This window comes from Electrona antarctica (genome assembly GCF_951216825.1).
Source record: "Electrona antarctica genome assembly, chromosome: 12".
Taxonomy (NCBI): Eukaryota; Metazoa; Chordata; class Actinopteri; order Myctophiformes; family Myctophidae; genus Electrona; species Electrona antarctica.
Window position 1 is genome coordinate 5,908,894 of NC_136793.1, and position 12,977 is coordinate 5,921,870.

The 12,977-nt window shown below is 46.8% G+C and overlaps 1 protein-coding gene across 1 annotated transcript in view; it reads left to right on the plus strand.

Moving 5' to 3' along the window:
* Window positions 1-4,252: 4,252 nt before the first annotated feature.
* Window positions 4,253-12,977, plus strand: part of ksr2 (kinase suppressor of ras 2) — a gene marked incomplete at both ends in the record, with an annotated part of 170,082 nt that continues 161,357 nt past the window's right edge. Inside the window, one exon of the mRNA XM_079517141.1 lies at window positions 4,253-4,435. Within this exon, the coding sequence (XP_079373267.1) occupies window positions 4,253-4,435 (183 nt within the window). The remainder of the gene's footprint in view (window positions 4,436-12,977) is intronic.

Consider the following 12,977-nt stretch of genomic DNA (forward strand, 5'->3'; position numbering starts at 1 on the left):
GTGTGTGTGTGTGTGTGTGTGTGTGTGTGTGTGTGTGTGTGTGTGTGTGTGTGTGTGTGTGTGTGTGTGTGTGTGTGTGTGTGTGTGTGTGTGTGTGTGTGTGTGTGCGCGCGCATTGTATAGGTCAGTGGTTCCCAAACCTTTTCATGTCAAGGACCCCCAAATTGACACTTTAGCCCGCGGACCCCCATTTGAAGATATATGCCGGCTGCAGGCTGCGCTTGTGGCTTGAATGGCCCTCCTAAAGGCCTCACCTTGAATGGCCCTCCTAAAGGCCTCACCTTGAATGGCCCTCCTAAAGGCCTCACCTTGAATGGCCCTCCTAAAGGCCTCACCTTGAATGGCCCTCCTAAAGGCCTCACTTTGAATGGCCCTCCTAAAGGCCTCACCATGCATGGCCCTCCTAAAGGCCTCACCTTGAATGGCCCTCCTAAAGGCCTCACCTTGAATGGCCCTCCTAAAGGCCTCACCTTGAATGGCCCTCCTAAAGGCCTCACCTTGAATGGCCCTCCTAAAGGCCTCACCTTGAATGGCCCTCCTAAAGGCCTCACCTTGAATGGCCCTCCTAAAGGCCTCACCTTGAATGGCCCTCCTAAAGGCCTCACTTTGAATGGCCCTCCTAAAGGCCTCACCTTGAATGGCCCTCCTAAAGGCCTCACCTTGAATGGCCCTCCTAAAGGCCTCACCTTGAATGGCCCTCCTAAAGGCCTCACCTTGAATGGCCCTCCTAAAGGCCTCACCTTGAATGGCCCTCCTAAAGGCCTCACCTTGAATGGCCCTCCTAAAGGCCTCACCTTGAATGGCCCTCCTAAAGGCCTCACCATGCATGGCCCTCCTAAAGGCCTCACCTTGAATGGCCCTCCTAAAGGCCTCACCTTGAATGGCCCTCCTAAAGGCCTCACCTTGAATGGCCCTCCTAAAGGTCTCACCTTGAATGGCCCTCCTAAAGGCCTCACCTTGAATGGCCCTCCTAAAGGCCTCACCTTGAATGGCCCTCCTAACGGCCTCACCTTGAATGGCCCTCCTAAAGGCCTCACCTTGAATGGCCCTCCTAAAGGCCTCACCATGCATGGCCCTCCTAAAGGCCTCACCATGCATGGCCCTCCTAAAGGCCTCACCTTGAATGGCCCTCCTAAAGGCCTCACCTTGAATGGCCCTCCTAAAGGCCTCACCTTGAATGGCCCTCCTAAAGGCCTCACCTTGAATGGCCCTCCTAAAGGCCTCACCTTGAATGGCCCTCCTAAAGGCCTCACCTTGAATGGCCCTCCTAAAGGCCTCACCATGCATGGCCCTCCTAAAGGCCTCACCTTGAATGGCCCTCCTAAAGGCCTCACCTTGAATGGCCCTCCTAAAGGCCTCACCATGCATGGCCCTCCTAAAGGCCTCACCATGCATGGCCCTCCTAAAGGCCTCACCTTGAATGGCCCTCCTAAAGGCCTCACCTTGAATGGCCCTCCTAAAGGCCTCACCTTGAATGGCCCTCCTAAAGGCCTCACCTTGAATGGCCCTCCTAAAGGCCTCACCTTGAATGGCCCTCCTAAAGGCCTCACCTTGAATGGCCCTCCTAAAGGCCTCACCTTGAATGGCCCTCCTAAAGGCCTCACCTTGAATGGCCATCCTAAAGGCCTCACCTTGAATGGCCCTCCTAAAGGCCTCACCTTGAATGGCCCTCCTAACGGCCTCACCTTGAATGGCCCTCCTAAAGGCCTCACCTTGAATGGCCCTCCTAAAGGCCTCACCTTGAATGGCCCTCCTAAAGGCCTCACCTTGAATGGCCCTCCTAAAGGCCTCACCTTGAATGGCCCTCCTAAAGGCCTCACCATGCATGCATGGGTTTGTTGGGCTTCCTTCCTCGGCCTGGGGGCGCCTTGCCAACCCATACTGCTCTCGGGTGCTTCCTCGGCCTGGGGGCACCTTGCCAACCCATACTGCTCTCGGGTGCTTCCTCGGCCTGGGGGTGCCTTGCCAACCCATACTGCTCTTCCTCGGCCTGGGGGCACCTTGCCAACCCATACTGCTCTCGGGTGCTTCCTCGGCCTGGGGGTGCCTTGCCAACCCATACTGCTCTTCCTCGGCCTGGGGGCACCTTGCCAACCCATACTGCTCTCGGGTGCTTCCTCGGCCTGGGGGTGCCTTGCCAACCCATACTGCTCTTCCTCGGCCTGGGGGTGCCTTGCCAACCCATACTGCTCTTCCTCTGCCTGGGGGCGCCTTGCCAACCCATACTGCTCTCGGGTGCCGTCTGCATTCCGGCTGTCACCCACCCGTCTCTCCGGTGGTCACCAGACTATAGCTGGTTGTCACTATAGTCTATTCCTATGAGTCACTATAAAATGCACACCTGTGTGAACTGAGCGGTGCAACTATACATTTATTGTTATATTATACTGTACTGTACTGTGCTCAACATCCAGACCCCCAGGAACTGTACCGGTAAATAAATGGTGCATTTATATAGCGCCTTTATTCAAGGCGCTTTACATAGATTGTGCATTACATTCACCCATTCATACACACATTCATACACCTTTACATAGATTGTGCATTACATTCACCCATTCATACACACATTCATACACCTTTACATAGATTGTGCATTACATTCACCCATTCATACACACATTCATACACCTTTACATAGATTGTGCATCAATTCACCCATTCACACACACATTCACACACCGATGGCGGCAGAAACCATGCAAGGCACTAGCCAGCACATCGGGAGCAATTTGGGGTTCAGTGTCTTGCTCAAGGACACTTCGACACTAACTCTGGGGGAGCCCGGGTTCGAACTGGCAACCTTACTTTACTCTGTGCTGTACTCTACTGGCCACTTTGGGTGTTGCAGCTGTCTGTGCTCGGACATACAGACATACAGGACAGATACACACATAGCTGCGTATTGGAGCGGAGGCACCGCTCAAAAAGAATATAACTAGAACGAAAAAACTCAATGATATAGCCTATGATCCCAAATGGAAATGGAACCATTTTCACAGTAAATAGATAGGCCTACAGAATATTTTAAAATCACACCTGTGTGAACTGAGTGGTGCAACTCCTCTCTCTCTCTCTATCTCTCTCTCTCTCTCTGTAGCACTAGGCAACAGTGCAACACTATCACTCTCTCTCTGTTTCTGGCACAACAGCGCCACTTTTGCCCCTACTGGTACTCATAGTCACATAGTCACACACATAGTCACATAGGACATTGCTGTTCCTTGGAGTGGTTGCACCACTCAAAAAGAAAGGAAATCCTATCAAGGGGGTTCGTATTGTGAGTAGCCCAACACAAACGTCAGCTACAGCCCTGGGTTCGTTTACTGATGGTGCACATCAAAGTGAACTATAGTGAAGTCCTTCAGGACTTAAAGTTGAAACAGTGAGTGAAGCTGAGCGCACTTTATATAGTTCGGTCGATATCGCGAGAGCAGCGGGCAGCTCCTACATGGTCTTTCTCCCCGATGCGATGCCTGTTGCCATCGCCGCGGATTTGATTGACAGCAAGCAGGGAACATGATGTCGGTGTGTGGTGGTGGTTTTGCTGCTGGTGGTGGTGGGAGCGAACCGGGGATGCAGCAGCAGCCGCTGGAAAACACGCACGGGGGACGCACGACGATCATGATCCAACTCACACACACACCGTCCACCACACGCACCAACCAACAGCACCACCTCTGAAATGATCAGGCCTTTCTTCAGCACCGCTCCGATCCGTGCAGAGCAGACAGTGGTTCCGATGCGTTGAGCAGATAGAGATAGAGCTCCCCTGGCTTTCTTTCTGTCTGTCTTTCTTTCTTTCTTTTTTTGACGGAGGAGGAGGAGGAGACGGACGGTGGTCCATGGATGCTGCTATACTGGGGGTCTCCCTCCCTCAGACCACCGCGTTGTGTTTGTGTGCTGCTCGTGTATGTTGTGTTTTGACGTAAACCTTTAGTTACAATCAGACTCTGATCAGAGACACCTTGGTGGTGAAACCGTTAGGAACTGCGAGGACTGACTGACTGTTGGCGAATGGAGTCCTCTCTCTATCTCTCTCACTCACTCACTGACAGGCTCACGTCTGGTTTTATTGTTATGACGAGCCTTTAGTTAGAAAATGGTTTTGTTTGTTGCGCTTTTTTCATGGCGTTTTTGCAGGTTGATTTGTTTTGTGGAGGAGGAGGAGTCCTCCTCTTCCACGCGTCTATTCTGAACTGATTTTTTTTTTTGCAAATACGAAAAACGACCACACTTTGCTCGCAAAACTATGGACGAGGAGGAGATGACAACAGTAAGCGAAGAGCAGCAGCGCCTTAGTTTGCAGAAAGCTTTGCAGCAGTGCGAGTTGGTGCAGAACATGATTGACATAAGCATCTCCAGTTTGGAGGGCTTACGGACCAAATGTGCCACATCCAACGACTTGACACAGAAAGAGATACGAACGCTGGAGGTAAGAAGAAATCAGCAGCATCTCATCATCATCATCATCTCTTTCAGGCACAACGAGGGGAAAAAAAATAACCATGCGCGTCTTCATCCAAATCAATTAGGCCATATGGGGGTTGTTGTCTATAAGTGTCATGTCTTTCAACTCAGGCCACCCTCCGAAATACACCTGCCTGTCAACTGCAGGAACGTGGTATAACAGGCCTACATGTTGTGTGTGTATAGTAGCCTATAGGCCCTGTTACTGCTATCTGTTCGGTTTTAGTGCAGTGCAATAAATCAAGAAGCCATATAAGGGCTGCAGTGTGCGCATGCTGCAGGTGGCTTCCTTCGACCGCTCTCTCTCTCCATCACTATTCTATAGCCTATAATGTGGGAACGCCGAGGCCTCTCATGTATAGCAGCCAGCCCAGCCAGCCTATACAACAAACTGTCAAATCCTCAGTCCATTTAACCCAGAAAGAAGTGTACAAAATGGAACGGCTCCGTATTGGTTCCATTTGTAATTTTGTCTTCAAATATATAGGAGTTACACAAATGGATGCATGAACACTGTTCTCATTGGCAATTATATCTATTGATGCGCAGCTGTCGGACAGATTGTGTCCTCACACACTGCATCCATCCATCCATCCATCCATCCAGTCAGCCATCCAGTCAGCCAGGCCTGTTGTTATGCAAGTGTAGATTATTGGGCTCCTCCAAATGATTCACACGAAGCAACAGGGGTATTCCCTAAACCAATGCAGGTTCCCAAACTTTTTCATGTCAAGGACCCCCAAATTGACACTAATCAGCCCGTGGACCCACATTAGAAAACATATGTCAGGGACCCCCCATAAGAGAAGGTTTTTACGGCTCTAGCAGTGATTCTCAACTCGTTTAATTTCAAGGACCCCCAGTTTGACATGCATTAGTCTACGGACCCCCATTTAATGGCATTTCTATCTTGGGGAACCCAATTAATATTGTAAAATCAATGTTAATTTAACTCTGAGACCATTTGGTTCCATTTGTACACTCTCTGAGTTACAGACCCATAAGGGTCCATTTGGTTCCATTTGTACACTCTCAGAGTTACAGACCCATAAGGGTCCATTTGGTTCCATTTATACACTCTCAGAGTTACAGACCCATAAGGGTCCATTTGGTGACAAAACTATTATTAAGCTGGGTCCCCCCTGGAACTCCCTCAAGGACCCCTGGGGGTCCCCGAACCCCACTTTGGGAACCACTGCCCTAAACGGTGTTACGTTGCGTTACGTAATAGTACAGCTGTAACCATGGTGTGGTACAGTGCGGTACGGTGTGGTACGGTACGGTGTGGTACGGTGTGGTACGGTGTGGTGTGGTACGGTGTGGTGTGGTACGGTGTGGTATGGTGTGGTACGGTGTGGTACGGTGTTGCCTTGACATGAAAATGTTTGAGAAACATGAGGTTTAGAAGACATTTGTAGAATCGTTCCCAGGTCGAAATGGGTTAAAAACTACTATGGCAATGCTGTGATGGTGAGACACAAAGTAGGTGTCAAAGGTGTGGAAGTAGGTAACAGGCAAGATATACCTCAGTACTTTACCTCAGTGTCTTACCTCAGTAAGAGACTATAACACAAGATATACCTCAGTACTTTACCTCAGTGTCTTACCTCAGTAAGAGACTATAACACAAGATATACCTCAGTACTTTACCTCAGTGTCTTACCTCAGTAAGAGACTATAACACAAGATATACCTCAGTACTTTACCTCAGTGTCTTACCTCAGTAAGAGACTATAACACAAGATATACCTCAGTACTTTACCTCAGTGTCTTACCTCAGTAAGAGACTATAACACAAGATATACCTCAGTACTTTACCTCAGTGTCTTACCTCAGTAAGAGACTATAACACAAGATATACCTCAGTACTTTACCTCAGTGTCTTACCTCAGTAAGAGACTATAACACAAGATATACCTCAGTACTTTACCTCAGTGTCTTACCTCAGTAAGAGACTATAACACAAGATATACCTCAGTACTTTACCTCAGTGTCTTACCTCAGTAAGAGACTATAACACAAGATATACCTCAGTACTTTACCTCAGTGTCTTACCTCAGTAAGAGACTATAACACAAGATATACCTCAGTACTTTACCTCAGTGTCTTACCTCAGTAAGAGACTATAACACAAGATATACCTCAGTACTTTACCTCAGTGTCTTACCTCAGTAAGAGACTATAACACAAGATATACCTCAGTACTTTACCTCAGTGTCTTACCTCAGTAAGAGACTATAACACAACGTAGTGGTGCAGTATATATATTTCACAAGACAAAACAATACAAGTCATCAATTATATCTAACTATATGTGTGACACACATTCTGTGGACCTTAATGACACACAGATGACTGCAGAATAATGCCAATCACAGTAATTGCATTGTCACTAGCCTCCCTGTCACGGCCCCTTTCATGACTACGCCAGGCCCAGTCCCGCCCCCTTTCATGACGATGCCAGGCCCAGGAAATAATTCCCAATGGCAGCAAATTTTGATTTTAGTTTTAGTCTCTTCAAAAGTTTTCATTTAGTTTCAGTCACATTTTAGTCACCTGGAATGTTTTAGTGTTTTAGTCGACTAAATAGCATACGACTAAAATGTGTTTCGGTGGGACTTGATGCCGTCGTAATGACCGTTTTTACACTTGCTGAAAATAGCCGTGACGTGTTGTGAGCTTGTGTAAAATGACTTATACTGGATCTCTTGTCCACTAGTCCCTTCCTAACATTTTAGTCTAGTTTTTATTTGTTGACGAAATTGTCAGTACATTTGGTATTAGTTTTAGTCATCATATAGCTTATAGTTTTCATTTAGTTTCCATTTAGCTTTCGTCAGCGAAAAAAGGTAGTCGACGAACATTTTTTGTCTTAGTTTTAGTCGACGAAATCAACACTGCATACCACATCACATACCCTATAGCATGGGTTCCCAAAGTGGGGTCCGGGGACCCCTAGGGGTACTTGAGGGAGTTCCAGAGGGTACCTGGCACAATTAGAGATAGTTAGGAACCAAATGGACCCTTATGGGTCTGTATAACTCAGATGGGTCTGTAACCACAAATGGAACTAATGGACACTAAGTCCTAAGAGTTAAATTAACAGTGGTTTTACAATATGAATTGGGGTACCCGAGATAGAAATGCCATTAAAATCGGGGGTCCGTGGCATATTGCGTGTGAAACTGGGGGGGTCCATGCAATTAATATGTTTCGGAATCACTGCTAGAGCCGTAAAAATCCTCCCTTATCGGGGTCACTGGCATATGTTTTCAAATGGGGGGTCCGTGGCCTAATAAATGTTGATTTGGGGGTCCTTGACACAAACAAATGTGGGAACCACTGCTCTTTAGGGTATAGGCCTACTATCTGGGGGTCCTCAGGCCTACTGTCTGGGGGTCCTCAGGCCTACTGTCTGGGGGTCCTCAGGCCTACTGCCTGGGGGTCCTCAGGCCTACTGCCTGGGGGTCCTCAGGCCTACTGTCTGGGAGTCCTCAGGCCTACTGTCTGGGGGTCCTCAGGCCTACTGTCTGGGGGTCCTCAGCAAGTCCCTGGCAGTGAGGTGCAGAGATATAGGTGGCCCCCCAAGTGACCGCCCGGGGAGCCGTAGGGCTCCATTTTCGTCACCGCTAAACCCCTTATCCCTAAACTTCTTTGCCTTTTTTTTTTTTTTTTTTTTTTTTTACTATTTTGCTAAACATTTTTTAATAGTTAAAACGGCCAGTCTACAAGCTCAACACGTGTCAATGTAGATTGGCTATAGTTGAACTATTCAAAAATGCTCTATTCAAAAATCCCTAAACATTTTTGAATAGTTCAACTAGCCAATCTACATTGACACGTTGTGAGCTTGTAGACTGGCCATTTTAACTATTCAATAATGTTTAGCAAAATAGTAAAAAAAAAAAGGGGGCAAAGAAGTTTAGGGATAAGGGGTTTATAATGGAGCCCATAGTCACCCAACATTTGAGAGGACCTGTGATGTCATGATGACATACTTTTTATTTGTGTTTTTTCTATTCATCTGGTCATTAAGGTCTCTCACAGAATGAGAGGTCTGCTCTGCCGGAAACATCGCAGTATACCACACCACACCAATATAATAAGGCAAAACTTCATCATGCTTTAAGTAGCATGCTGTGACATGTCAAAATAGGGGGTTTTCATGATTCCGAATCCATTTCAAGCATTAGTTTTGCACGAAAAACGGCCATTTCAAATGTGATGAGGTCAGCACAAGTGGCTGAATTTAGGCCAAGGAGTGTTTTTTGTGCAAAACTAAAGCTTGGAATGGATTCAGAATCATGAAAACCCACTAGTTTGATTAATCTCTACTCCTTCACGTTTTGGGCTCCCCGGCTATGACTATTATAGGTCCCATCTGATCACACACCCCTCTCTCTCTCTCTCTCTCTCTCTCTCTCTCTCTCTCACACTAGTCACTATAGAGCGTTGCAGTCCCGCCCCCTACCAGGGCCCAGGAAATGATTCTCTGTTCATTTTTTACGTATTTATTTAAAGACCTTTTAAGCGTCGAACAAAGCCAACTCTTGTCGTGACAAATCATGACAACAAACACAATTCTTCGGGCCCAACAAATAATTAGAAAGAAGAAGAAAACGGCAGGTTACAACAATTTTTTTGTTTCTTCTTTGTAATTATTTGTTTGGTCCAAAATATTGTGTTTGTTGTCATGATTTGTCACAACTCGAGTTGGCTTCGTACGACGCTTATACGGTCTTTAAATCAATACGTTTTGAAATGTCTATGGGGAAAATGCATTGGGAATTATTTCCTGGGCCTGGCGTCGTCATGAAAGGGGGAGGGACTGCGACGCTCTATAGGCTAGTGACAATGCAATTACTGTGATTGGCATTATTCTGCAGTCATCTGTGTGTCACACACAGTATAGTTAGATATAATTGATGACTTGTATTGATTTGTCTTGTGAAATATATACTGCACCACTACGTTGTGTTATAGTCTCTTACTGAGGTAAAGTACTGAGGTATATCTTGCCTGATACCTGTTACCTACCGATCCACTTTGTGTCTCACCATCACAGCATTGCCATAGTAGTTTTTAATGGAGATCTTTAGGGAGAAAAGGACACCTGTATTCCTATAGTGTAAAAATAGCAGATCTACAAGTTCACAATGTGCTGTGATGCATTGTTCTATTGTCACTGTTTTTGAAATGGGGCAAAAGTAGTTAATTCATACATTGTACTTTATTGTACTGTTTGTGTAAATTTCTCTTCTGGCCTGGGTCTGTCCCTATAGAGAAACCCTGAGGCGAAATGGACATAGTGGCCAAATTTGGTATTGCAGTTTGGACCCAAACACATTAACGCGCTGGTCCGTTGACTATCATTGCGCACGTTCATGATGACACGTGAACGCTGTTTCATAGGTGAACACACGTGAGCGCGTGCAATGATAGTCAACGGCCAGCGCTCATGTGTTCATGTGTTTGGGTCAAATCCATCCCAGAATGCACTCTGTTCCTACCCGGAAGGAGGAGTGAAATCGCCTCATGCGCTTTTGAGCAACTTAATGCAAGTGGATGGGAGGAGAAATCCGGTGCCGTCTCTATTAATATATATTCCAAGGTCTGTCCTGAAAAGGTTTGGGAACCCCTGTTGCAGAAAGTAGAGTAACAGGTGTGTTCGCCCCAAATCATGCAAAGTTTGGATGTCTCGCCGGTACGGTCGGTCGCCCCCAAAGTCCGGCGAGGTCACCATGAAAAGCCCGGTAAGGTTGCCCACCAGTAAACGTTGATGCGGGGGAGAGAGAGAGAGAGAGAGAGAGAGAGGAGAGAGAGAGAGGGGGAGAGAGAGAGGGGGAGAGAGAGAGGGGGGAGAGAGAGAGGGAGAGGGGGAGAAAGAGAGAGGGGGGAGAGAGAGAGGGGGGGAGAGGGGGAGAGAGAGAGGGGGAGAGAGAGAGGGAGAGAGAGAGAGGGGGGAGAGAGAGAGGGAGAGGGGGAGAAAGAGAGAGGGGGGAGAGAGAGAGGGGGGGAGAGGGGGAGAGAGAGAGGGGGAGAGAGAGAGGGGGAGAGAGAGAGGGGGAGAGAGAGAGGGGGGAGAGAGAGAGGGAGAGGGGGAGAAAGAGAGAGGGGGGAGAGAGAGAGGGGGGGAGAGGGGGAGAGAGAGAGGGGGAGAGAGAGAGGGAGAGAGAGAGAGAGAGGGGGGGGAGAGAGGGAGAGAGAGAGAGAGAGAGAGAGAGAGAGGGAGAGAGAGAGAGAGAGAGGGGGGGGGAGAGAGAGCTCTGGTTTTATCTGAATTAGGCTACTGTCCCCCTATTTAATGGCATTTCTATCTCTGGGACCCCCAATTTACAGTATACAAAATCAATGTTAATTTAACTTTAAATGGAACGTGTCCGTTTGTTTCCATTTGTACACTCTCTGAGTTACAGACCCATATAGTCTAGTGGGAAGAGGGGGGTATCATGCACCCCCCGGAAATATACTTCTAATCAGTGTTTTCTTATTGGAAAAAATGTGCTGAAAATGATGAGCTATGATTAAAAAGTTGTCAAAATGTCCCACCTACCTCAAAACCCCCTTTTTGGTATATGGCTCAGGCGAAATTGTGTAAAGGCAAATATTAATTCACTAAAAATACATAAATAGACATGGAAGTCTGAAATTTGTCATGGAGTATCCTGACACATAGGGGTAAGTATAAGAATAGGATTTGGGGGGTTGCTACCATTATAGTTTTAAATATGACCTACATTATCCCCAGAAAAACTAAAAAAGATGCTGTCCGCTTGACTAATAATAACAAAGATGGTTATTTTCCAACACATTATGGTGACAATCACTGCCTCACTTGTATATAGAAAACTTCCCATATCCCTAAGCTTCAATTTAAGCCCAAGATAACCTTTCTATCTTGAAAATTACTCTTTCTGTAGCCACTCTGAACTATACCTCAAATCGGTGAAAATTGTATATTCAGTCAGTATCAGCTAAACATTTGGAATGAATGAATGAATAACTGAGTTTGAACTGACTCCACATTATGGAATATTTCTTACTTAAATAAGCTATGTTAAAAAGTTGGCAAAGTGTCCAATCTACCATTTTTATGCAAATGAGTGTCACCATTATCAAAACAATCAATGTTTACTATATCTCAGCCAATATTGCACTTAAATGAACAAATACGTTGTCTAGACCTATGTTTTGATGGTCAAGGATCTCAGTTAAACTATTCTTAAAGTGACCACATGTGCCCGTGGCGTGCTGGTGTACAAATCAGTGCTGCCATTACAATAAAGTCACATCAGGAGATCAAAGGTTGGTAGGACTGGATCGCAGGACCACACTGGATTCAAAAACCCTTCGATTTTCAACCATCTCTGCCCTTCATAAGGTTTTGGTTTTTCCACAATTGCTTCATCAGCTCGCTTGTATAAGGCAACACGGTAGTTCTCTTCAGAGCAGAGTAGCATGGAGGAAGACGAGCCAGGTCAACTTTAGATTTAAGAAGTGAGTTTGTCATTTGCCCCCACCATTGTCCGCAGAAACTTGGCACGGGTGAAGTCCACTGGGGCAGCAGTGGCTCAGGGGTAGAGTGGCCGGATGGTAACCGTAAGGTTGCCAGTTCAAACCCGGGCTCCCCCAGAGTTAGTGTCGAAGTGTCCTTGAGCAAGACACTGAACCCCTAATTGCTCCTGATGTGCTGGTTGGTGCCTTGCATGGTTTCCGCCGCCATCGGTGTGAATGTGTTTGAATGGGTGAATGTAATGCACAATCTATGTAAAGCGCCTTGGATAAAGGCGCTATATAAATGCACCATTTACCATACTGAAGACTCGCAACTCTGTCCATACAGCAGACAGATGAATTGCTGCAACTATACTAATTAAGGATCTGTTCCATATAGACCGATTCAGAAACGGGTCTCAAGGTCACAGGCAACGTATTTCCTGTGTACGGAGACGACATATCTGCGGTGTAAACAGTCGGCTCTTCTACTACATTGAATGGATAGAGTGACCAATAGAGTGCTCAAACGTTACTCTTTTACCTGCTTTTTAATAACACTAACTTTACAAAGATGCCCAGAACATCAGGATGAACCTGTAGTGTATGGCTGCTTCAACAGTGGTGGCAACGTTCAACTTTGGAGAGAAATACGTTGCCTGCGACCCGTTTCTGAATCGGTCTATAGTGTAGCACAAGGCACATTTCAAGGACCCCCAGTCCCCCATAACCCTTACGGGTCCATTTGGTTCCATTTTGTACGTTCAGAATTGCACACCAGTAAGATATCAACAGCTCAGTGGCCTTGTAGTCAGAGCGTTCGCCCTGAGACTGGGAATTCGGGGTTCGATCCCCGGCCGGGTCATACCAAAGACTCAGTCGGTAAGTCGGACATATCCCTGCTACATACTAGTGTCATGTCCAGGGGGTGTACTTGTACATCAAGCTGCTTCATACTACAGAAACAGGAGATAGGCTTCTGCCCTATGGGCCTCATGGCTACACAAGGCTTA